Source organism: Ascochyta rabiei, chromosome 21 (genome assembly GCF_004011695.2).
Source record: "Ascochyta rabiei chromosome 21, complete sequence".
Taxonomy (NCBI): domain Eukaryota; kingdom Fungi; phylum Ascomycota; class Dothideomycetes; order Pleosporales; family Didymellaceae; genus Ascochyta; species Ascochyta rabiei.
Window position 1 is genome coordinate 601,046 of NC_082425.1, and position 24,249 is coordinate 625,294.

At 51.6% G+C, this 24,249-nt stretch overlaps 9 protein-coding genes across 11 annotated transcripts, besides 5 other annotated features; 6 read left to right on the forward strand and 3 right to left on the reverse strand.

Annotated features, from left to right (window-relative positions):
- Window positions 1–261: 261 nt before the first annotated feature.
- Window positions 262–287: a tandem repeat.
- Window positions 288–5,295: 5,008 nt separating this feature from the next.
- Window positions 5,296–5,629, forward strand: EKO05_0011023 (uncharacterized protein; the record flags this gene model as incomplete). Of its 2 annotated transcripts, XM_059637895.1 has the most annotated exons (2): window positions 5,296–5,364; window positions 5,417–5,629. In XM_059637895.1, 2 exons carry the CDS (start codon window positions 5,296–5,298, stop codon window positions 5,627–5,629), a joined length of 282 nt encoding a protein of 93 aa, XP_059493878.1. The 2 variants fall into 2 exon arrangements, with proteins under 2 accessions (XP_059493878.1, XP_059493877.1); XM_059637894.1 differs by having other exon boundaries at window positions 5,296–5,629.
- Window positions 5,630–5,642: 13 nt separating this feature from the next.
- On the forward strand, window positions 5,643–6,170 carry EKO05_0011024 (uncharacterized protein; the record flags this gene model as incomplete). Its single annotated transcript, XM_059637896.1, has 1 exon — window positions 5,643–6,170. The coding sequence occupies one exon, from the start codon at window positions 5,643–5,645 to the stop codon at window positions 6,168–6,170; it is 528 nt and encodes a 175-aa protein (XP_059493879.1).
- A 2,967-nt stretch (window positions 6,171–9,137) lies between these two features.
- EKO05_0011025 (uncharacterized protein) lies at window positions 9,138–10,616 on the forward strand (the record flags this gene model as incomplete). Its single annotated transcript, XM_059637897.1, has 1 exon — window positions 9,138–10,616. The coding sequence occupies one exon, from the start codon at window positions 9,138–9,140 to the stop codon at window positions 10,614–10,616; it is 1,479 nt and encodes a 492-aa protein (XP_059493880.1).
- Window positions 10,617–10,963: 347 nt separating this feature from the next.
- Window positions 10,964–11,001: a tandem repeat.
- Window positions 11,002–11,427: 426 nt separating this feature from the next.
- Window positions 11,428–11,471: a tandem repeat.
- Window positions 11,472–11,515: 44 nt separating this feature from the next.
- Window positions 11,516–11,541: a tandem repeat.
- A 482-nt stretch (window positions 11,542–12,023) lies between these two features.
- Window positions 12,024–12,067: a tandem repeat.
- Window positions 12,068–12,098: 31 nt separating this feature from the next.
- On the forward strand, window positions 12,099–13,071 carry EKO05_0011026 (uncharacterized protein; the record flags this gene model as incomplete). The annotated part of the gene is made up of 2 exons (XM_038943928.2): window positions 12,099–12,302; window positions 12,388–13,071. 2 exons carry the CDS (start codon window positions 12,099–12,101, stop codon window positions 13,069–13,071), a joined length of 888 nt encoding a protein of 295 aa, XP_038793281.2.
- A 1,835-nt stretch (window positions 13,072–14,906) lies between these two features.
- Window positions 14,907–17,168, forward strand: EKO05_0011027 (uncharacterized protein; the record flags this gene model as incomplete). Its single annotated transcript, XM_038943870.2, has 4 exons — window positions 14,907–16,218; window positions 16,271–16,753; window positions 16,807–16,956; window positions 17,008–17,168. The coding sequence occupies 4 exons, from the start codon at window positions 14,907–14,909 to the stop codon at window positions 17,166–17,168; spliced, it is 2,106 nt and encodes a 701-aa protein (XP_038793282.2).
- Window positions 17,169–17,243: 75 nt separating this feature from the next.
- EKO05_0011028 (uncharacterized protein) lies at window positions 17,244–18,194 on the reverse strand (the record flags this gene model as incomplete). The annotated part of the gene is made up of 1 exon (XM_038947381.1): window positions 17,244–18,194. One exon carries the CDS (start codon window positions 18,192–18,194, stop codon window positions 17,244–17,246), a length of 951 nt encoding a protein of 316 aa, XP_038793283.1.
- A 558-nt stretch (window positions 18,195–18,752) lies between these two features.
- Window positions 18,753–19,783, forward strand: EKO05_0011029 (uncharacterized protein; the record flags this gene model as incomplete). 2 transcript variants are annotated; one of them, XM_038943861.1, is made up of 4 exons in its annotated part: window positions 18,753–19,265; window positions 19,321–19,443; window positions 19,495–19,609; window positions 19,665–19,783. In XM_038943861.1, the coding sequence occupies 4 exons, from the start codon at window positions 18,753–18,755 to the stop codon at window positions 19,781–19,783; spliced, it is 870 nt and encodes a 289-aa protein (XP_038793284.1). The 2 variants fall into 2 exon arrangements, with proteins under 2 accessions (XP_038793284.1, XP_059493881.1); XM_059637898.1 differs by having other exon boundaries at window positions 19,495–19,783.
- A 463-nt stretch (window positions 19,784–20,246) lies between these two features.
- On the reverse strand, window positions 20,247–21,790 carry EKO05_0011030 (uncharacterized protein; the record flags this gene model as incomplete). The annotated part of the gene is made up of 3 exons (XM_038943893.1): window positions 20,247–20,720; window positions 20,774–21,100; window positions 21,152–21,790. 3 exons carry the CDS (start codon window positions 21,788–21,790, stop codon window positions 20,247–20,249), a joined length of 1,440 nt encoding a protein of 479 aa, XP_038793285.1.
- A 1,615-nt stretch (window positions 21,791–23,405) lies between these two features.
- On the reverse strand, window positions 23,406–24,017 carry EKO05_0011031 (uncharacterized protein; the record flags this gene model as incomplete). Its single annotated transcript, XM_038947382.1, has 1 exon — window positions 23,406–24,017. The coding sequence occupies one exon, from the start codon at window positions 24,015–24,017 to the stop codon at window positions 23,406–23,408; it is 612 nt and encodes a 203-aa protein (XP_038793286.1).
- Between the last annotated feature and the right edge of the window lie 232 nt (window positions 24,018–24,249).

Genomic DNA, 24,249 nt, shown 5'->3' on the forward strand with positions numbered 1-24,249 from the left:
ACAGACCGCATCGAAAAGATGGTCACGTCGGGATGTGACTTCGCGTGACTGTTTACGCACGGCACTCACCGTCTCTGCGCTCTGCCGCGCGGGGATGAGACTCTTGATGGGAACCGGAAAGCGGGGAGTGATTGATTTGCGCCCCGGGTGGAGATGGTGGGTGAGTGGGTAGTCTGCTGTACGAAAGGGAGGGAGGGAGGGATGCGAGACTGTGTCGTTGCTACGCTGGTGCTGGGGCGTGTTTTCCTGGCCGGACTGGATGGTGGGATTGGGTTGGGTTGGGTTGGAGGGTCGGAGTCGGCTTGTTGCTCGCTGTGTAGCTAGCTGGGTGATTGGCGTTCTTGTATCGGGGGGTTTCTTTCGCGCGCGAGAGCGTGGCGGGGCTTGGGGATGCGTGTGGTGCTTGTCTGGGTTTGTGGCGGGGGGCGGTCGGTTTGGGAGGCGCTGGGGGAGCTGTGATGGAGTTGTCGCGGGAATACTAGTCGGTTCTCTCAAGTCTAATGCCGTTGTGCTAGTAGCCTCGGACTGGTACGAGCTGTTCTTTTTGCCATCCCGTCGATTTTGATACGCGTGTATCCTTATATCTCTTTAGCGGGACTGGATGGTTTGTAGCGCCTGAGGCTTGCCGTTGGGACAGGCGAGCTGAATTGCGATGCAAAACGGGATGAGGGTGAGATTATTGGGAGAGGGAGATGAGAGGTGAAATGGTAGAAGTTGACTTGGGATTTTTTCCATTAACGCGATAGATGTGAAAGAGGTAATCAGTAAAGTCTTGGAGTAACTGTTATACTGTGAAGTTGAAGGCCGATGACCGACAGTGAGGATTTAGTTCTCCTGAGCCTTGGAGGATAGCAAGATTTGGAGATACAAGCAATGAAAGAGTGATGGATCTATTCCGACACTTTGTCAACGATTATGTCTTTCCTACTTTATCCGTACTGATGCCCAAAGGCCGTTCTAATCCTTGACGCAAATGCTACTCAAAAAGTTGTGGTGTGTAAAGAGCTCACAGCATATGCGACAGCGACTGGAAAGTGACATTATTGTAGCAGATTGAAAACCAAAAAGACGGTCTGACTGTCTTGACATGTGAGGTGATTCACAAGTTAGTGACTCACTACCAGGAGCCGGACTGTAGCGTGTGTTCAACATTGCACTGTATCAGACGCAGAGCTTACAGAGATTGGCAACGTGCTGCATGTCACGATGCCGCAGGTACTCACCAGGGCCGTCAAGGCCGAGCGAGCTATCCGAGAATTGAACAACCCACGACAATTCACCCAAGGTTGAGGTGAGGGTAACTGCATCAGCACAGGAGAGGGAAGTTGAAAGCTCACAGCATAGTCAAATAGCAGAGGCAGGCTGGAGACCCTGAAAGCACAATCCACAGAGCCTGTCCCCTGTCCACGTACAAGAACGGGGGCGCCCGCTGGTGATCGGTAGCCTGATTGCACTACGCCTGCCACCTGCCCGTCAGATTTCCCCGATTTTCAGGGGCTGTGCTCATGCCGAATCTCCCGGTTCTGTAGTCTGCTCGAGTAGATCACTACCCTATCGTGATCATGATGGCGGCTACCAGCCACTTAACATGCAATGATGCGGTGGATCTGAGCTCTGGAAAGCTACAATAGCACGCGAATCAGGGTCATGCGGTGATCAAGATGTGGCAATCGGCTGATCGAAATAGAGTAGGTAGATCCCACGAGTTTCGACACACATAGGTAGGCAATATGTTTTGTTCTAGTCCGACATGGTAGGCGATGCTTGCTCGTATGGTTAGATCCGTAGGGCCATGACAAGAACAGTGTGATTGCTAAGACGATCCTCAGCCCAGATGAACTACGTAACGATAATGGAGATTGAGAGCGATGTAGTCACATGAGGGCCACACCTGGACGAAAATAGCACCTGGGGAAGGTCAGACTGGATGGCTGCTCCGGCGGACCAGCACCCAAACATGTTGAGACGACTAGTCCAGGCAGAAGAGGTCACTTGATAGCGATCAGGATGACTGATGTCTTGTTCTGGAAGCTCGATTCGGAAAGAGAACGAGCAGGAGGCTGTGGGAAGCTAGCGCCCTGTCTGTAGAGGCATCGCCGCCGTCTTAGACTGACTGTTCAGCCAGCACACGACATGAGGGGATTACGACGACCAACGCATGGACCTAGTCGCGCCGGAATTTGTGCCTCGATGACACAAAGCACAGAGAACCTGCAGCTCCCAGGGGCAGCGTCCATTGAGGTGCACGTCTGGATGAACGCTTGTATGACACTGCTGGCTGTGATGATTGGACGTCAAGCTTTGGATACCGGTATTCTGGTGAATGTGTTAAAGGTCGCATGAGCAGTCGCGCTGGATGAGGTGAGAATCAGTCGCTGAACGCCCGCCTAGTCGAAAGCGCCCAAGCATTTTGATCGAAGCAGGGAAACGAGCTATCAAACTGTCACGACAATGACATGTCGCAGCACCGTGGCGTTTTTCGTTTGCCTGCTCTGGGATTTCACCCTCCAAGTTTGCGACGCGCAATGGAATGATAGGCTGGCTCATCTTGCGGTGATGCTCGTGTTGTACACCCATTACTGCACAGCTCAAGTGTGACCATAGACGCGCGAGCTGCGGATTGGGTCGTAGGTCGCCTTTGACGAACGCTGGAGATCATCACTCTTGTACTAGCAGCGATGAGTGTAGCTCCCATTCAACATGATTGCTTTCACTGCAGCCGCACGGACCAGTCGTTCGCGAACCGTTCCCAGGGTCAATGGCGTTACAACGGCTTCGTGTACACTCTATCCGGAAACCGATCAAAGAACATAATTCGAAAGCCGTACTTGGAGCGTCTTTCACGCGTCGCTTGTACAGGTAGGTAGCACTTTGTTCGGCCAAGCGATCAAGCAGCCGAATCACATCGAGGAATCAAGCACACATAGTAGATTCCATGCTGTTGGTTTAGGCGGCATAATGGAATATGGTACGTGACTGTAGTTTGCAGTGGTCTGCAGTGGTGATCTTCAAGCTGTCAGCATCGTCAACGTACTAGAGTCGAAGGTGCTAAGGCTGACATGTGTTCTGTCCCTGTTTACCGGTTCACCAAAGTCCGGACCGCACGACGAACCATTGACCACAAGTTGCCAGTCCTTGGTATGCCATCGGCCGCGCCGTAATACGCTAACATTTCGCTACCAACTTGCGATGATAGAACACGCACAAAAGGGTTCCTAGTTCCAGCGTACTTGTGTTCTGGTCCATGGAAAGTGGTCGTTGCCACATGGTTGTAGTTCATCGGTGCCAAATTTTAGTATGCTTGTCTTACAGCTTTCAGCCATCATCGTTGGTGTAGTATGCGAATATGAGCCCAATATAACAATGGGTTCATGAAGAACACATGTCCAACACACGAAGGAGCCTATATATGAACTTTGAGCCACCCTACCTTCGAGGTTCTGGAGCTTTGTCACAGCAACAGGACAGCACCGCAAGCTTCTGAAACGATTCTATTGAATGCAAGTAACCGTTCAATGCATGCACTGATTACGCGCTCGTGCCAGTTTCTGAAGCAAACTATACTCTGTGAAAGCCCTGGATGCTCGATCGACCGAAGCCGCACATGACTTAGTTTGTTAATACACAAGTATTATGTGGTCTGTGAGTACTCACATGATGAGAGGAAAATAGGTCGTTGATTCGTGGCGCAACAAAAGCCTGGATGGGCGTCTGGAGCAGCTTCGAAAGGTGAGCCATGCTTGCTAGTACAACTGACAAAGAACGGTGATTGAGAGAGGTTGTCTTGCAGTGCACACCATTCAAAACTGAATTTTGGAGTCGACAGGCGCAACCCAACGATAGGTTGCGGGTTGGTTTTCAGCTTGACGTACCTGTTCCCGGATCACCTCCAAGCAAAACCGACTGCCTGTGATCAAACCGAAAGCAAACATAATTATTCCAGTCAGACCCATAGTGGTCTGATCCTATTCATGGAGTCATTGACTGTACTAAGTGCTGTGCTCGATCCCTTCGCAACGGCTTATCAGTACTTGATCGGATTGCTCTAACGTGCTCCTGTCAAGGCTGCGACACCGGCCCCTCCCAAGAATCCGTTAATTTGGAAGGCTGGAGTAAGCGGTGTCGGTGTAACATTTTGCAGACAGAGAAAGCTTCCCCATTCTGGCAACCTCGAGTCGAATGAGACATTCGGAGTAGGGGCCTAAGCCGGCTTCTAATCCTCCCGACACGACAGTCAAGTCTGATGCAGGTCGCCATGATGTATCAGAATCTGGAAGTTACTTGGACGCCCGGCCATCACCGTCACGGGGTTGGCGGGAGGCTGCAGGTCGACGCGCCTCGAGAACAAACACATTGCAGGGGAGCTACGCATCTTGTGACCTCGCAACGAGCTGCAATTTCCTGTTCGAGCTGTTGTTTCCTGGATACCCGCTCAGCCACCATCTGAATCTACGCTTCAACGGGCTGTTGTGCCTGGGTGCGGTAAATTCTCTGGCAGGCGCCGAACATGCTGGGGCGGCGCTTTTAGTGCGGCGAGGCACTCGGAAAGTAAGCGGGAAGCCCTGCCTCTGCATTCTCTATCCAGAGACGTCAGATGACCAGACTGGCATGGAAGTAGTAGAGTGACTCGGCTCAGTCTGATGCTAGCATCTGCGGCAAGCCTTCTTTGCCTGCTGGCTGCCGCCGATCGCTGCCCGCTTATTGGCTGAACTAATTTGATGAGCGGTGCAGCTGTGAGTTAAGGAATGCAATGCGAAGATGAGAGCTCTCTCATCGCCGGTCAGCCCCGAGTCTTGGGGCGTGGACGGCCGCAACGTGCGAGATACATGAGCGCAATGATGTTTGGGACCGCAATGTCACCTCACCCGCGTGGAGTGCTGCTGAAGCAGTGCAGTAAGGGATGTTCAGCACTTTGCGGTGCTGTTCTCCACCCAAGGCCTGTTGGCGAGAGCGGTTGGAGAGTTGAACAACGACCACTGCACAACGGGAAGGCCCAAGCGCACTAGTGGCCAAAGCAGGCTGGCGCACGGCCAAGTGGAGACTAGTTAGCCGTGGGCGCTGCACGTCACCAGATGGTGTTTTCCAATCCCCTGCTGGTTCGTCCCTCCTTCCCATCGATCATGTATCGCTTTTCACCTGGACCACGCAAGGGAGCCGCCGAGCCGGTCCATGCCCCGTTGTTTCTCGCTTTTTTTTCACCGTTCAGACCCCGGCCAACGATATGCCGCTCGCCGCGCTCACCTCGTCCGAGGCGCGACGAGAGCTGAGTGACGACCATGGGCGGCAACCTTCACGATGACTGGCCCTGCCCTCTTTCGGAGTAATACGCAGCATCCCAGGCCGCTGGGTCGCGGTGTGCTGAGAGTGAAGCAGCCCGGATCATGGCGCAGTGAGCGTTCTAACCAAAAACTTTTAGGCGATGCAACCTTTGAGCATCACCCGCTGCACACTTGCCTCAGCAAGCAGGACATGGCGCTGGTGTGGGTGGGTGGTGGCTGACTTCTCGTCGACTTCAGGCACTCGGTTTGCCGTCAGAGCCAAGCAACAGCTTCATCGTCGTCCTCTGACAGGTAACGGCTCTCGGGCCAAAGAATCTCTTTGTCCTCTGATTCCCTCGTCTTCCTGTTAACCCGCAGTCCACCATGCTGTCTATCTGCGGCTACCGGGCCGTGGCGCTCTATCCCAGCCTGTTCGTGGTCCACCTTTCATCCCCTGCTGACTGGGCGCCGCGGGCAGTGTATCCAACCAACGTCGACGTGGCAAGAGCGAACCCTGATCATCTGCTCGCTTCATGGGTTATTCTTGGGCGGCTGATCGAGATGAAACATCGAAGTCCCGGCTGTTTGGTTCACGCCCTGCTGTGTCGAGTCGGCCACCCAATTCAGTGTGGTGTCGTGGTCAATGTTCCTGCATCGCTGCACGGGGGCCGTGATGCGTCTGTCCGTCGAGCCAATCCACTTATTGCAAGGCGGTGGGCTATCATACCCACGGACGACAGAGGCCCTACTCCGGTGCAAGGAATGCAAAGCTCAGCGTGGACCAGCTACTATTCGAGCAAGACGCGAGCCTGGGCGCTGGGGCAAGTCATCTCCCTGACATCTCGGAGATATAGAGTTGCCCGTTTGGGAAAGGCTCGCTGCTGCAGCTTGCCAATACTACCGTGGTGCTAGCAAAACGGTCATGGTCTGAGAGCAGGGAAATACAGATCATTTGCTTGTGGGCTGAAATCTTGATCCATCATCCTGAATGATGTTATGAGGCTATGCTTGCTTGGTAGGCACTTCTTCTTTCAGCCAAACATCCCGAACCTGGCCCCTAGCTCGCCCTATTCTGGATCGAGCTACAGCGGTTTCTATCTGCGAACCGTACATCTATTGCCCAGAGTTTGTATGCTCACGTTCTCTTTGATTTACCAGCTCTCGAATACATTCTGGTTAAATACCGTCATTAGCAAAGCCTTCTCTTTTGCTGAGCCACAACACCCATCACATCTTATTGTATCGATATTCTAGGGCTTAGTATACTACCAAACAGCCTCGAGGATCAGCATCACGGGAGCATCGAATCCTAGCGGCTTTGTACAACGGTTCCGAGCAGGAGCCAAATTGGATTGAAGGCACGGTGCATATATGCTTCGACCCTTCAGGAGACTACCACCTGCCCGGATCGAGTCAGAAGAGGAGTTGTCAATACATAGCCTACAGTGTTTGCACTCTCTTGTCTGGGTTGCTATCCAGTAATCGCAACCCATCTGTATCTCCCATACCGGTGCAAAGTAACGGACGATATCCAGGCTGTTCCGCGAGCCGGGCCTCCGCGTAGATCGCTGAACATTTGACGACAGCACCCTCGCTGAAACAGCCACGATTGAAAATCAGACGACGCCACATCATTCTTTTTAGGAATTGTGCAGAAGAACCCTGTAAGCTCCACCAGGATTGCGACATGTTCCCTTGTTTGATACGAAGGACTGACAGGTCGCAGTGCAGCGGCAACGAGTACACACACCGCCTACGTCGCAACAAGGATTTACAAGCAGTAGGTAGCCGGGTGGTTGCCCGTACCTGTCCGTGCTCGCCATTCGAGATCTGTGGAGACTGCGGGAAGAAGCAAAGCGCACCAGTTGGTCTGGCAGTCCACTTTGACGAACCGTTCAATCTCAGGGTTTAAGGTGTCGTGCAGCCGCAACAGGTGACATCAACGCACGCCAACTGTCAGCTTTCTCAAAAGCCTCATAGCTGTAGGTGTCCCATTACTCGATACAGTCCAAAGACACCCACTGACCAAACCCTACGGAAGACCTTACTCTTCGCCTTTTGAACATTGATGCGCACTACGAGATTCATCTCCCGGTAGTAGTTGCGTTGGTTACTACCTCCTGGAACCACACTGCTCAAATTGTCGGTCGACGACAACAGAAGTAACGTCCTCTCAACCCCCAGCAACTCGCAGCGGCAGCTATACAAACAACACCCCTGCGTCGGCTACGCCATCCTCAAGCGAGCCAACAGCAGCATCAGACAAAGCCGTGGGCGACCAACAACACTGGCATCTGCCTTCCATCCGAGCCCGGATCAACACCCTCGAGAGCTCGTTTTAAAATCGATACATTGAACCGCCTTTCGCATTGAGCCTCACGCCAAAACAAAAGCAACGCCACAAGAGTGCCTGGTGTTTTCGTAAACTCGAGTGCGACTGCTCCAGTCGCCGCTTTATCCAAAGCGCCAAGCTGTAGCAACAGACGTTCACCTACTACTGTCCTCGCAAGTTCTTTTTTTTCCTTGGAAAAGACTGTTACAGTGAACGAACTGTTCTAGCTGTAAGATGAATACAAGTGAGTAAACAGTTTTTTGTTTTGTATCTGCATGCTAGTTCTCCACTTTTTGCCTTCCAAGCGCTGCACCATGAACTGGCGCCTTTCTCCGCATTCTTATCATGCATTCCGCCTGCGCCTCTTTTTCTGTGCAGGTCAACAACACGGCCAGCGCGCGTTTTTCTGCTTCATACTTGTTTATTGCTACACGCTGTGGGTCCTTTGTTTCAATTTCTGCAGCTCCTGTAGTGCGCTCTCGCATACTTCTTCTAGTCCGACTGTGGAGCACTTGTACGACCATCACCCCATGCGTGTCTGCTTCCCTGTACTCCGCGGCCTACTCATGCATGCTGTTCGCAATTGTCGCCAGTATTTTCCACACTCAGTCCCTTACGGAGCGAAGAATGGTCGGCTAATCTCAGGACAAGCAGTACTTCATCGTCCTTTGCCAATGGCGACAGAAAATCATTTCTCCACAGAAGACGCATGCATTGACCAGATTGGTTCTCATGCACATCACAACTCTTTCGCACCTGGTGTACCCGATCAGCTAAGGCGCGACGGGGCCCTAGCTCATACAGCGACCGGTATGCCTTTGGGCGCAATTACAAGCCGTTACGGTCCACCCCGTCCCGACGCAACGTAAGTAGCCTCTCTCATTGGTCTCCTTCTTTCCGGCATGGCATGGGACCTCCGTGGTGCTGCCTGCCAACCCCAGCCTGCATCTTCGACGCCTCTTTGCCTGGTGCTGGCAACCCCTGGCCCCAGAACAAACACGTCGACGATGGTTCCCATCATACTTGTCGTCGCACACCTATCGATGCATGGCGCACCTGGCCCTCCCAACAGGCTGGTCTGTCACGTATGATCACACGACAAGACTAGCGGGCTTGCCATACCGTCCTTGATCAACTTAACAACCTATATCGTGTCACCCTACGCTTGGTTACACATCGCTGTCGCTCGCATCATTTGGGCTGATTAGCATTGTTTTGCCGAACTTACTGACTGGAACAGTTACCAATCTGCTGTGGCCCTCTCCGATTCGGGGTCTGGCTCCATCTCAACATCACCCAGCTCCAACGCCTCGTCGGCGCTAGCTTACTCCTACTCAACCTTTTCTCCGATCGTGGCTACAACCTACCCCAACCAGTACCCTGTGGCAAACAACTACGGCGGCTTCTCCTGTGGTTACGGTAACATGTCGACTCGACGGATGTCCTCCATGTAGGTAGCCGTTGTGGCGCATTCGTGCACAACAAATTCAATGTGTATGCATGACAGCTGACAGCAACACAACAGAACTGATGCTTCATCATCGGCGATGTTACCTCCGACACGATCACCAGGGTTGAGCAACCCTGTATCACCGCCCATGGGTGCGCCGGCTCGGGACAACTATACAACAACCTCCGGTCTGCAAAGACACCCCCACACGCTATCGCCTCGTCATTCTAACCTCTCTCGCTACAACTCTTTGCCTGAAACGCCTAGGAGTGTGCTGCCAACCACCATGCCTTTGGCATACAGCAACTACCAGAGCTCATCCTACTCTACCCATAATCAATCCTCAGAGACACCACCTTTCAACGCGCAAGAGACGTACGGAACAATTACTTGCGAGGGCACTAACGTATTGCCAGCTCTTGAGGCGAAGATAGAGAAAGGATTCTTTTACTCTAGCGACCGCGTATGGACCTGCTACCGCAGAAATTACTTCGCTGTCAATGTTTCCTTTGGACTCAACCCCTGGATCTCTAACGCTCGCTTATATCTTGACCAAGGGAACGGGAAGCCGCAAGAACAAATCCAATCGATGGCCGTTTCTCTTGCTGCTGCCGTTGACGGTACAGCAGGAAAGACTATCGAGCTTATCCAGCATACTCCAAAACGCGACAAGGGTCCTCAGCTTTCTATGAAGAAAGAGCTTCTCGCGCCTACACCGCCTGGAAAGAGCCACGAGCATGGCAGCTATGGGCTTAACAGTTTCCATCAGTCTTCAAGTGTACCAGGCCCACAGTTGCCTCTGCAAAACGACTCCGACTCTTCGCAACAATACTCGCCTACTAGCCATGCCAGTAGCAACTTCCAGCATGGTTTCGAACGTATTCAGTTCAAATCTGCAACGGCCAACAACGGAAAGCGTCGGGCTCAGCAACAGTACTACCATCTGATCGTCGAACTCTGGGCAAACGTTCAGAATCCGAGAGACGACAGCCCGAAGTGGGTGAAGATTGCTGCTCGCTCGTCACATCCGGTTGTCGTCCGTGGAAGATCACCAAGCCACTACCAACACGAGGGACCTCACAATGCTGGCGCCAGCAGAGGCGCTGGAGGAGCAGGCCTCGGTGGGCCCGGACACCATGGGCTAGGTTCTAACAGCACACGAAGCTTTGGATCCTACGGCAACGGCTTGTCAAATAGCGGCGCAACAATGGGCGGCAACATGTATAGAGGGAACACCTACTCGCTCGATCCAAGCCCCATAGGTAGCCACTCTGTGAGTTCTGCGAGCTCGTTGAGCGGCGGCCCAGGTGAAGGCCTTGTGGGAGACCAACACATGGTCGACGATGACACGAAAATGAACGAGGCCCCTCAAGACTACTCTTACTACCCAGCTCCGCTTTACGAGAGCATTCCAGCGAAACTCGAGCACTCGCTCCCATTACCCCAGCGCAATATCAAAGAGGAGTACCCTGGCCCTGCGGCATCAGCCGCAGCTTGGCACAACGGCAGCTGTGGACGCTTCCAGGGTATGGAGACCAGCCGTGGATACTATCCGGACACTCATGCGGGATACTGAGCTACTTGTCGGTCTGTTGACCAACCGCGCTCCTTGCTCGCCATCGAGTCGACCACAAGGCACTTTCCAATCGAACTAGCATGGTAAGGCGACATGGCCAACCGATCGATGGACCGACCCAAGAATATGCCAGGTGCATAACAGAACCTACACGATATCTCGGCCTGGATCCGGACTATATCAACACGCACGTTCGTTGGACATACATTGGTGCGGCGTTCATTATGGAGTTGGGCGTCTCCTGTCTTTCACTATCTCCTTCTCTCTCCTCGTTGATCCTAACATGTTTAATTCAGCACCCAGCACAGCTGTCATGACACGACCGTATGACCTGCATGAGCGAACGTTTTCTTTCTTTGCTTCTTTTGTCTCTCGATCTTTCCTTGCGGCGTTTCACGTCACGATTGTGCTTTTAGCGCGATACAACATTGGTGTTGGTGTATGGGCTCAGGAAAATTTTCACGAGTTACGGATGCATTGTGCATGGAGCTTGTGGATAAAAACGGTACAGGTCGGAGGCCATACCTCCTCTCTTATGTACTGTCGCTGATGGGCTCACCATGTCGCGGGGCCTAATGGTTGCAGAGATTACGGTTGTATGAGTAACAGGCCATGGCCACGATAGCCCTCTGGACACAGTTATGGGTATACAGACCATGGGGCAGGTAGGAAGCACAAGCATGGATGCAACATGGATGCAACAATGGTGGAATAGCTGCGGCTAACGATGGTGGCCCTTGTCAATTGTATGAATATATAGCCTCTAAAAGCTTCTGATAGTTGTGTGAATGCAGGCGGCCCTGGTTGTCTACTCGCGCCTTGCACATGCTCGCACCTCGCACCTCGCACCTCGCAATTGCCTTTCTTTCACAGGCTCCGTTTAGCCGCGAGTCATGCCCCACCACACCACACCACACCACACCACGCCTCCACCACGCCTCCACCAAGCCTCCTTCCATCTCGTTTCCCTCTGATGGGAGGCACGCTACTGCCGCATCTGTCAGCCTTCTCGCTCACCGCCTCGTGCTGGGCTTTCGCTCCATGACGTCCACAGCTTCCTTGTTCGTCTCAACGAAATGACAGAGCGCGTCTTGGGATGAGGTGCAAGGAAGCTCGACGGTAGCTGGCTAGCGGCGGGCCAGGCTTCGGCTTTGCGCGCCCACGCTCGGGTCCAAGCGCTGGCACGGAGCTGCGAGGCCCGAGGATGACTCTTGTCACGTCATCCTTGGAGCGCCAACAGACGCGTTCCCCTGCCTGAAATTCCAGCCCTGGGCCCTCCAATACCTACACGAAACTCACCGCCCACTTTGCGCGCATCTCCTTCGCCGGCGCCTGGCATACGGATAGAGCCGCGCTACTGCGAGCACCCGCCTGAGGATCTGCTACCTGGACTGAGACCGAGAACAAGACTGGGACTGGGACTGGGACTGGGACTGGGACGGGGACTGGGAAGCGCTCGACTGCACTGCACTGCACTGCGGCATGGCCTGGTACGATGAGGATAGTTGGCTCACCCACGCCTTGTCGCCAAAGCCGTCGACGATTTTCATCTCGCTTGCCATTGCCATCCTCCTGCCTATCCTGCTGCACTCTTTCCTGTACAGGAAGGCGGCCAGCGCGACCGGCCTGCCCACGTTCCTGCTCGTGGGGCCGAGTGGCGGGGGAAAGACGGCCTTCACAACGCTGGTAGGTGTCTGGCTGAGCCCGCTGCACCCGTGCAACATGGGCACGCAACACACCCACAGGCTTGGTGCTAACACGCTATTCACAGACTGAGCGCGGCACTGTCCCCACAACACACACCTCCACCACACCCCTCTCTATCGAAGCCCTCCTCCCAGACCCTCACGTCCCCGCATCCTCCCGCTACCGCTCCCCCGGCGATCCAGCCTTTGAGCGTTCGCGACGCTTCATTATTCTCGACACGCCCGGCCACGGCAAGCTACGCAACTTCGCTACCTCCGCCCTCGCCGACCCCAAGAATGTCCGCGCTATCATCTTCGTTGTTGACGCAGCTGCCATCGCTGAAGAAGCCGGCCTGAACGAGGCCGCAGAGTACTTGCACGATGTGCTACTGAGTCTGCAGAAGCGCTACACCAATGCAAAGACGAGCAAGGGGCCGAAGGAGATCCCTGTCCTGATTGCCGCAAACAAGATGGATTTGTTCACCGCCGAGCCGGCCAACTTGGTGAAGATCAAGCTTGAAAAGGCCCTCTCTGAGGTCAGGAACAACAGGGCCAAGGCGCTCAGGGATGCAGGTGCTGCGCTCAGTGGTGGCGATGACGACGTCGATGAAGAGAAGGAGTGGCTTGGTGAGGGTGGAGAGGGCAGCTTCGAGTTTGACCAAATGAGGGAGATCGGCACAACAGTGCATGTCGTGGGCGGTAACGTTAGCCAGGGCAAAAACGCCGGCGATGTTGCTGGATGGTGGTCGTGGATTGGTGAGCACTTGTGAGCATAGAAAACGTGGTGCAGGCGATGGTCAGGCAGTGCATGTACTGTAAAATAAGCCGATACCCAAACTCGATGTCATCATTGGACCGCAGGTCAATTCCAGTCTTCCGAATCACTATCTAGTAGATACTTCCCCTCCACACCATCCACCGACACCCGCTATTGACATATCCGCTATACGCTCTACATGACACAGCACTAACGACATCTTGGAGATCGAGACCACGAACCTGGAACATAATCACGGGTCATCGGATCTGTCATAAGCAGGTTGACCCATGAAAAGGGCTTTGTCGAGATGCAAAATAAGCTCAGCTCAATGCAGCTATACATCCAGAGCACATCCAGTACGTACACCGGCGCCGGCGGCGGGTGTGCTGGACTTGTCGTCTCTGAGTCAGTCCTGGATGGTGGGATGTTTTTGATTCCCTTTTCATCTCTTTTTTTGCATGTTTTCTGGATAGCGAGGAAACAGCGGAAAGCAGGAAACTATGTCATGGTTGGTGGGCTCGACTGACACCACCTCGATACTACGGAAACGATGAAGTGCTTCTATGGCGATGTGGGCGGAGGGTCCGATGCGCTGGCGAATTTGCTTCAATATTGAAAACTCGAAGCGTTCATACACTGATTGGGTTATTCAGGTCTTTGTCATCTAGTACAGGGCTTGGGGTGTTGGATCCGTTTGGAGTCATAGGTTGGAAGAGATTCGGTATCACAGGGAACTGCATTACCGCGACAGGTACTAGAAATCAGTGTCATCTAGAGGTAGAATCGATAACTAGTGGACAATGTCTGATTGACTCTAATTCGCACGACCAATACGAATTGGATATTTTGAACAAGTGGAAAGTGTGACCGGAGAGTCAAAGGGCGAAACCACGAGTTCTCTTGTTCAAAAATCGCTTTCCTTACCTGACAGCTTACCACCATCTCGACAACTTCCAGCTACTGTTGTCTCAAGCCCTTCAGACATTGAACATCTCGAAGCTCTTTCGGACTGTTCTCCTCTTCATCCTTCTCTCTCTCATCTCTCACTAGGATGAAACTAGCTGCGCTTAACCGATCACTAGATGTAGCTACAAGTCACTAAAGATCTTACAGGCTAAGCTGGTGGTCTCAGCTGCTGTCTTGACCAAGTCATAGCTAGTGTGGTTGACTTCACGAGATCATGTCGACCTCCACGGATCAGATATGGCTGGTTATGCAGTCGGGCCTTGAGAAACGACCGTGAAGACCAAAGTCCTGTCGGCGCCTGCAGCTAGTTGAGACGCACTGAATCAACATCTTCAATTGTTTAGCCGCCCAAATACTAACGACGTCGATGGCTTCGCACTGCTGCACGTGCCATCCAGGATTTACCTCATCTCCTGTCCATGGTTTATGCAGGCTTACGCCTGTACAGCTACTTGTCTGAAAAGTTCGACCCTACCTGTTGTGAGATATGAGATTAGTAGCAGTAGCAGTAACTTCAAAATCAGAAGGCCACTGAGTTTCACTTCAATTGGCACTCTCTTTCCTTATCACTGTCGGCCAGTGCAATACGCTGGTTGTTGGATATCTTGTAGACGTTGCAGGAAAAAAGCTCAGAGATCTTGGTTTGACCCATCTTCCTGCATTCGCGCGAAAGCGTCATTGTCCGGAAGGGACTTGCTTAGCGTCTGTGGCTTAACCTTCACAGAGCTAGTCCACCAAGCTTTTTAGTGCTCAACCAAGCTTTTTGACAGCTGCACTCAGCTAATCCCTGCTCCCGACCGCAGCGCAGAATAGAATAAGCTTTTTTAGTTGCCCCTACTAAGCTTTTGCAACCGGCAAAGTGGCAGTGAACGCGTGGCTATGCTGTCATTGAGGATCCTCTTTTCGAACAACTCGGTTGGAATGCAAGACGCTCGACGTTTGTCGAGGCCTACATCATGGGCCCTTCCAACATGTTCTACCCTTTTGCTGGTTTTGTCCATCTGCACGTTCTTTTTCGTCACTTCCGCATATCTGTGCCATCGTCAGTCGTGGACAATCCGTAAAGCAATGGCTACCGTAATTTCCAACAAGTTGCATCGATACTGCACCGATTCTGCAAGCATAACATCTGAGCTTGCGCAATTACCATCCAAAGAGCCCACGCACCTTGCCGATAAACTCTACGGTGGCGAGCATCTCGCTATCACCGAACGCAAACCATCTCACTTTCAACACCCCGCGAGTCAGGCAGAACTTGTACGCGCACAGGAATGCGGCAACTGGGGAGAGAGTCAACCCAGCGAACTCTTTCTACAATGTTTCCATGCTGCCCTCTGCTCACTCGAACACGATCCACTGGCAGGTATGGTGAGCCCTAGCTTGATGGGCAGTAACGGAGTTTTTCCTATTACGGTTGTTGCGCCAGTGCCTGACATCTGCCGGCACATGGCGAACCTCATTGTTCGGGCGGAGAAAGAAGTGTTTCTGGCAACAAACTTCTGGATCGCTTCAGGTGCGGCATCGATCATCACAGACGCTATAAAAGAGCTTTCAAGGCGAGCCGGTGAGCGTGGAGAAAGAGCGGTTGTGAAAATCATGTACGACCGCGGAAACATCAAGCAAGTCATCGACAACCATCAAATGATGTCAGTCGAACAGTATACTGCGAAGGCCGTCAAATTACCTGCCCCGGAAGAAATTCCCAACATCGACATGGAAGTACAAAATTACCATCGCCCTATGCTGGGAACGTTCCACTCGAAATTCATGGTCGTTGATCGGAGAATGGCTGTCGTACAGAGTAACAACATTCAAGATAACGACAACCTAGAGATGATGACACACCTCGAGGGAGAAATTGTCAACTCTATATACGACACTGCACTGATCGCCTGGGCGAGAGCTCTCAATCCCCCATTACCATCTCTGAACACTCCGGCCACCAATGCACATGTTGCGATGTTTCACGATCCTTCCTTTCGATCACTCTTTGACGAGCAGGGGAACCTTAGAATGCGCCATGACAGCTTCAGTAAGAGTGATCTCGAGAGCAGAAATGAATCCCTCCCACTGCCAGACCGAGAAAACAGGGCACATGATCCAGACATTGGGGCGGATTTTGAGCGCATGCAAGCGGTCCTCTCACCCAGCGATGGAGAAACAAGAGTGAATGCGGTCACTCGGCACCTCAGTAAGTTATTTAGCAGTCAACTGCATAGTTTTGCATTACTTATGACTATTAGATCTTGCAACAAAACTTGATCGCAAAGGAACGGCACCAGATTGCGGCGCAGAAGACGACATGATACCAATATTCCCTCACAAGCCGCACGCCCCCTTCCCCATGGCACTTGTCAACAGACGGCCTTGGGGTGCTCTCAATCACCAGTGTGTAAACGTGCCACAAAACGAAGCCTGGCTGGCCGCCATCAGAAGTGCCCAGCGGACGATCTTCATCCAGACGCCAAATCTCAACGCTGCGCCGCTGTTGCCTGCGCTTCGAGAGGCAGCTTCTCGGGGAATCGAGGTTACATACTATGTTTGCCTGGGCTACAACGATGCAGGAGAACTGCTCCCTTTCCAAGGCGGAAACAACGAGATGGTTGCAAATGAGATGTATCAAGAATTAAACGAAGAGCAAAAGAGGAATCTGCGTATCCATTACTACGTCGCAAAGGGCCAGGTGTTCCCAATCCATAACAAGTTCAAGGCGAGGAGCTGTCATAGTAAGCTGATGTTTCGTGCTGTGGCGGACGTACACTAACGACGCTGGTATTAGTCAAAATCATGATCGTTGATGAGCACGTTGGAATCCAAGGTAACGGCAACCAAGACACGCAGTCATGGTTCCATTCGATGGAAGTCAACATCATGATCGATTCGCAACAAGTGTGCCAAGACTGGATGAAGCAGCTCCGGAGGAATCAGAGTACGTACCAGGTCTTTGAAAGAGGAAATGTGAACACTGACTTGCTCAAAGATACTCATCTATATGGGCTGGCATCGCAAGAAGATGGAATCTGGAGGGACAAAGATGGCAAGGAAGTTGCAGATGGGATTGGCAAAGACCTAGGAAAGTTTTCTTGGGCGAAAGGCATGATTGGCGCTATCCAACGAGTGAGAGGGGTTGGGGAATTCTAGTCATGCACGGTATTTGGTTTTGTGTCAGCAATCTTGAGCAAACAATAACTAATGAAGAATGCAACTCGTCTTCGGCTACCCTAGATCTTGCTCGTTTCCGATCGTCGCACTTCCACCTCCCCTCGCTTCAGCCAGCAACTGCGTGCCCACGATTTCCCCAGTGCTCTTGTTCTTGAAAACGCCCACGATCGAGAAGAGGCCCTTGAAAGGCTCGTAGACATACTCCTCCTCCCTGACCTCCTCGCCTTTGAACGTGACACTCTCATTGAACCCATTGAATCGCATGTTCTTCTGATAGTTGCCCACCACGCGCTCATTCGAGATGGATCCGTAGTTGTTAAGCTTTTGCTCGATGATATCGCCATTCTGTGCCAGTACACGGCGTGTATGCGTGTTTCCCGAGAAGTCGTTTGCTGAGTAGAGAATGTTGTTCTTGATATCGAACTGCATAAGGTCCTCAGATCGCTTACTTGCTGCAGAAGTTGGCGAGCCGGAAGATGTCGAATTCGTTCCTGATCCCAGGCCATCCGTCACGTCTCCAATCAGACCGGCTGTGTCGTTGATGATGCTGCCCAGTCCGTTGCCTAGCTCGGCGATGACTGGGTTCAGATCGATGCTGTCAAGCACATCGCTAACCATAGAAACGAGGTTCGTGAGGCGCGCTTCCAGGTAGACTTTTGCGGTTACGTTCTGGATCAGAAGCGAGACTTTGTCGATGGAGAGATCGACGCCGGCGTTGAACGATAGCAATGAGAGAACTTGCGCGTCAAGATTGATTCTTGCGGTCAGGTTGTCGACGCCAATATATATTTCTCCGACGTGCACTGAGGCGTTGAGAACTACGTCCGGCTCGGGGACCAAGGCAGAGACGTTTGGGGTTGTGTTCTCAGTCTCGTACACGACGGCAAGAGGATCTCCATCTTCACGGATGTCGAGCTTGTAGCCGGTGTAGCCATCGCTGTCTGTCAGTTGTCCTAGTACTGCGCAAGGGAGAAGAACCGCAAGGACTGTGGTGAAGGCACGCATGATGAGTGGTGAGGGTAGTTGATTTCGAAGTCCCGGTTGGAAAGGAGAGGACGCAGCTGCAAAGCCGGCAAGGAAAGAGTGTGGTGACGGGCAACTTCGACAGAGACGAGCCAACAAGAAAATTAAAGTAAAGACAGGATGTGCAGTTCTTTGCAACAAGGTGATGGATTATCGCCATGGATCTGTAATGAGCATGATGCGTTTTCAAGCCACAGTCCTCAACGTGCGCTACGGTAATTGAATTTTCTATAGGAACCAATACCAACGGCTGTCCACCTTCTGGAAAGCAGGATTTTGCGAGCTATTTAGGGACCAGACCTTTTTACCACAGAGCGACTCACGGATGAGGCTCGAACCCTTGTTCTGATCGCGGGTCCTAGGTTGTTTCAGGGGTTTACCCGAAATGAGTCTTATGGATTACACGGCATTTGCAAACCGATTGACTCGCATTGCGGTTCGCTTCGAATGCTGCTTCGACTCTGATTCCTTTTGATCTGCTGTAGGGCTGCTGTTAGGCTCACTCGTCGTTCACTCTCTTCTTTAACGCAAACTGCCATTATGTCGCTCTGGATCCGCCTTTTCTTCATTGCTTTCCTTTTCACACTCTTGTCGCAAGTATCTGCACAAACTGGTTCGTCTGCGACATTGGACACTCCGCCAATCACGAGCAGCGCAACTGCCAGTGCGACTGCCACTGGAACCAGGACTCCAACGACTTCGGCACCAAATGTCTCCAAAACCTCAACTGCACCGGACGTTCTTCTGCAGGTGCCCGAGCTGCACGTTGGCCGGATCGAACTTGTCGTTGAAAAGTTACAAGCAGACCTGAACCTGAACGCCAAAGTTGCTGGCCTTGTTCAGATCAATGCCGGAGTTGCAGTTTCGGTCGAGAAGGTCAACATCACCATTGCCGACGTCGATGTGAACCTTGAACTTATAGTAAGACTGGGAAACTTGGTCAACATTGTCGAACGTGTGTTCGATTCCTTGGACCTAAACCCGCTGTTGCTCAGCTTGGTTGGTAACGTCACAAACTTGGTGGGAGAGGTCATTGGCGCAGTGGACGGTTTGGTGAGTAGTCGCAGGAATTATTAATAACCAGAGAGGGATTTACTGACAATGGTAGCTCGGTTCCATCACTCAAGGCGGCAAAACCCTTAACTTCCTAGTCGACAACTTGGGTAATATCGTCCAAGAGGTTGTTGGAGGCGGCGGTGATGCTCTCTCGCAAATTGTTGGTAACTACAAAGTGAGTTGAAAGCATTTGAGTCAAAGACGATGTAATAATGGAGTCCTACAGTTGAACATGACGGAAGTCACAGGAACCGTGAAGCAAGTGGGTCAGGGCCTTACACAAAAGACCTTTTCGTACGAGCCCCTGAACGCGCTCATCGACATCGTGACAAACACAGCTGGTGAATCAAAGGATCTCCCTTTCTGATATTCAGTAGTCATTAACGCAACGCACAGGACAAGTTGTACAGGCTACAGTCCAGAAGCCTTCTTCTAGCGGAGGTGCAACATCCACACCATCTGCGACAGCTACACCTGTAACACTGCCTATCAGCTCATCTACTGGAGCTGTCTAGATCAATACAAGGGCTGCAATAAGAGCCGTCAATTCAGCTAGTCGATATATGATGTCGTTCTCTTCTTACGACGCACCATGGAATGCGTTCGGGGAGACACGGGGACAGAGCACATCAATACTCAAGCCTACAGACTAACACGTTTACCTATATCACATACAGCACAACATGGATGCGGTAGACGTGAGGAAAAGCAGTCTGACGACCGCGTCCGTGTCATAGTGTGATTTGTAGGGAGTGAGCTCCCAATTTGCATTTGAGAATAAATGCACAAATTTCGTGATATAGTTGAAACAAATTCGCGTACATTTCTGGGCTAACAAGAGGCAAAAGCGTGCTAAAAGATCTAAAGGAGTGCAGTGTTGTGAGTCAACAGATGCGACTCTAGCGCGTTCCTGACGCCTGCTCTTCCTTTCCGACATCTCCCATTTCCACCATTCCCAGCGTACCCTTGCTCACTAACCTAGGCAACGGGTGTCTTTATCTCGGTTTCTTCCAACTCTCTTCTCCTGTCATCTTTCATAACGAATACCCAGCTTGTCAGAACTGCGCCCACGCACGTCACCAAAAGCGCGATTGAGCAAATGTAGCTCACGCGATATGCAGGACCAAATTTTGGCTGGTAGATCTGTGGTCCTACAATTCCCATGAATTGGCAACTGGCGTTTGTGATCCCAATCGCAAGGCCAGCAGTTGTGGTGCCCCTTGCTGCGCGGATGCGCTCTGGCCAAATTATTGCGAAAAATGATTGTGACGCTGCAGTTGCAATCATGACGAAGAGATACTTAGCAACCGGCTGCTTAACGGTGATCAAGAGGATATAGCACACTATCTGTGCGATTTCAACACCCAGGGCAGCTACCCAAGGCGATAGGCGCTTGGTGTGGATGAACCAAGCCAGCCCGCACAAGATAATGAACACAAGCGTGAAGGGAGGCTGCTCTGGTCAGCTTCCGATCAGTAGTACTTGTAGTTACCTTCTCGACCTACCATAGTCATTACTTGCGAAACCGCGGTATTGGAAATCCCCAACTCATGGATCACAGTCGGCAACACAAACGAGATACCCCATCCGCCTATCCCATGTGTAATCCATATCATCAAGAAGGGGACAAATGTTGTACTTCTGAATAGCTCCCTGATCTGGTCGAAGTCGAAAGTCTTTGCATGCATCGTCGGTGCCTGGTTTGGTAGATCTGCAACAATTGCTGCACGTTCTTCATTACTGAGGAAATCCGCAGTCTCCGGATAGTTCGGTAAATAGAACCAAGTGTAGACAGAGAATAGGACAGCAGGAATACCTTCGAGTATGAACAGCTGGACCTTGTCAGCTAAAGGCTAGCAGATGCTTGATGTAGGGGTACATACCCATCTCCAACCACTAAGTCCAGCAACGCCGTTCATGTAGGAGACTGCGTAGGCCAGCAATCCGCTAACCGTCCCCGCGAACATACCACAAGCATAAAGGAAAGCGATCCGTAACGGCAGATGATCTGTCGAATACCAGAAACTCATGTGAAAAAGCACCCCCGGGTAGAAGCCTGCTTCGGCTGCACCGAGGAAGAAGCGGCACGCCAGGATACCTGCGTAGTTCTGTGTGGCGGCTTGACACATCGAAATGATACCCCATGTTATCATTATCCGCGACATCCAGACGTTTGGCTTGAAGTGTTTCAGTGCGAGCGTGGCCACAGGTTCGAAGACCATGTATGGGTAGTAGAAGATGCTCAAAGCCCATGCCCACTCGGCAGATGTTAGACCTCCTAACTCTTTCTTGATGCCGTTGCCTTCTTCGAGGTTCATGATGGCTGTGTTGGAGATGTTGATCATGTTGGTCCGCATGAACAGCAGGACAAAAGCATACCAGCACAGAAGCCGCTTGTCAACCTTCCGTTGAGCAGCCTTAAGAACCGATCCTGACCGAAATCTTTCTGGTGTAAATTGAGACTCAGGCACACTTAGTGGCCCTTTCTGCGGCAGATCCTTGAGGCTATGCGCGGACGCCATGGTAACGTTTGTAGTAAATAGATAGGTTGCAGCTTTGTATAGCTGTATGGGTGGATCTAAAGAAGGCTACTTCGTGATTGAAGGTCTTGTTTCTTTGGGCTGAATTGGACACCGATGGCTATCAAACAATCATTTTGACTAGGTACGAATGCGCCTTTGGTTGAAACTGTCCTGCACTAACGTCCACCCCACAGCGATTAGCATTCCCCGTGAAACCAAGAAACCAGACAGTAGGCCTAGAGAACCACCGCAAATCATATCTTACACCTATGCGACATGTCTGCGCTTTCTGAAAGGCAATTACAATCGCCTTGCATTCAGTGACTACCGATTGCAGCAACTTTCTGCGTAACAGTCCCGCAAATTTGGTAGTCCCGACTCTGCCAAATGCACAAGAGTCACACTCCGTCCTTAGCGCCCATCCTAGGAGGTTTGTCGTGGATTTGTACTGGTGCCCGACTTCGGATTTCCTGTACATTGATGTCAAATGCTAGCACCGTATCCGAATTGTGTTAGACTCGTAACGCTGTCAGATTACACAGCATGTCGAGTCTCGCAGGAATGGTGATTCTAAGCCAATACAAACCAAAGGCTCTTTGATGATAAATTAGTAAGCTGGTAGTCTGCATCGAGTGTGCTATGTCTCTGGTTCGACGACTCTTTGCATCTCTGGCTCTCGGACAGTAACAGAAGCCGGTACAAGCCCAGTAGACTCTTAGTTACGAGATGCATTTACTGATAGTCCTTGTTTCCTCTGATTACCGGAAAGACAAAATCCCAGTTTCTGTGTACGTTATGTGTAGCACTTTTGATTAAGTTGCCATTGCTTAGATGTGGTATCCGGAAAGCTGTCCTAGGCATATTATAGCACATATTAACGGCGAGTAATGGGCAGATGGCAGCAACTACCATGAATTCAAGGCGCGTGCAAACTCACCTATCGAGTCACTGGATCACCGAAAAACCTTTGTACCCACCAATCTTGTGGATTATATTAGTACCTCCGATTACGTACGCACCCACCCCGGATCTTCACGGCTACGATCAAAATACGTCATATAGAAGCGAGAATTTCCAACTGGCTAGCTATAATTTGTTAATAGTGAAAGTGACGGATTGGGTGACAAATTAGGACAGCATGCAGGGCAAAACGTGACAACCACAGAAAACCAGCCAACGCTCATAATCTATATCAATAAATCAACATTCTAGATTTGGAGTGGGTGCGTACCTATCGCTAGGCATTGTACTTCATCAGACTGAGCAGTGATGTTGACGTCGAACCTATAACATCGTGTTTGTTTGAAACCAGGGGCCTTGTGGCTGGTAAGAACCTCATGTGAAGTTGACGCGAGGGCGGGGGAATGTGAGGGGGCGGTCAAGAACTATCACAATGACAACGACGAGGCCGAAATAAGTGGCAAGAAATTCAGGCCAGGAAAACTAGAATTCGAAGAGAAATCAATGCGCCAAGTTCGAGAAGAAGTTGGGCATTACTAACAAAAGAAGATTGTCTGCAATGATTGCTGGAGATAAGGAGCGAAAGTTCCTGCGCAAAGCCTGATCCGCCGAAGGGAAAAAACCACAACCCCAAGATCAATCAAAAGTCCTGTTTTTACCAATTCAAGTACAACCCACTAACAGTACCGTCCCACTGTACCCTATCTTGATCTCCAGCAGGCACAAGCTCGTATCCGACAAGACCGTTCTTTACATTCCAGTCTCCAATTTTCGGGCACTTGAACCCACTCAATTGATTAGGCGCAAAGTCCAGCACCGTGGCATCTCCGTTGTAGTTGACCTTCATTCTGCCCAAAGGGTTATTTCTCTGATTTCCTGGACCTCCCCATCCCGTACTTCCCTCCTTTGGTGCCGGCTGCAGAGAAGAGAAGACATCGATGAGCCCAGTGCCGGACCAGAAAGAGCCCGAGGTAGGGCTGGATGACTGCGTGCCAGATTCGAGCCAGAAGCGCAGGAAGCAGTTTTCTGGTAAATTCTTGCCGTTGAGATCGAAGGTTACAAGCGTGCTGTTGTCGCGACCGTCCCAGTTATTGCGGGATACCTCGCCGCGGGCAACACCATAGTCGATGGCGCCGTTGGAGCTGTGGTAGATAGAGATTGTAGACGGTGAAAGAACATTTCCCTTGGGGAAACGTGCCTCGAGGGCAGCTGGGGCAGCTGAGGCTATCGAGACCAGTGTTGCAAGGGCAATGGTGGAAAAGTGCATCGTGGGTCAACGTTCAGTGATATTTGGTGAGGAGGATGTATACTGGGTTTGGTTGATTGCTTAATAGACTGCAAAATCCTATCGTGCGAGAGAAGACGTTGCTAATGTTGTTGTGATGTTTTGTTTGGTGTTCTGCAAGTCACTTTATATGTCTTCCCCCTCACCAGACTTTCCCAGAATACACATTTTCGTCAGTGGGTCACGATGCTCACTCTCAGCCCTCGATTTGGAT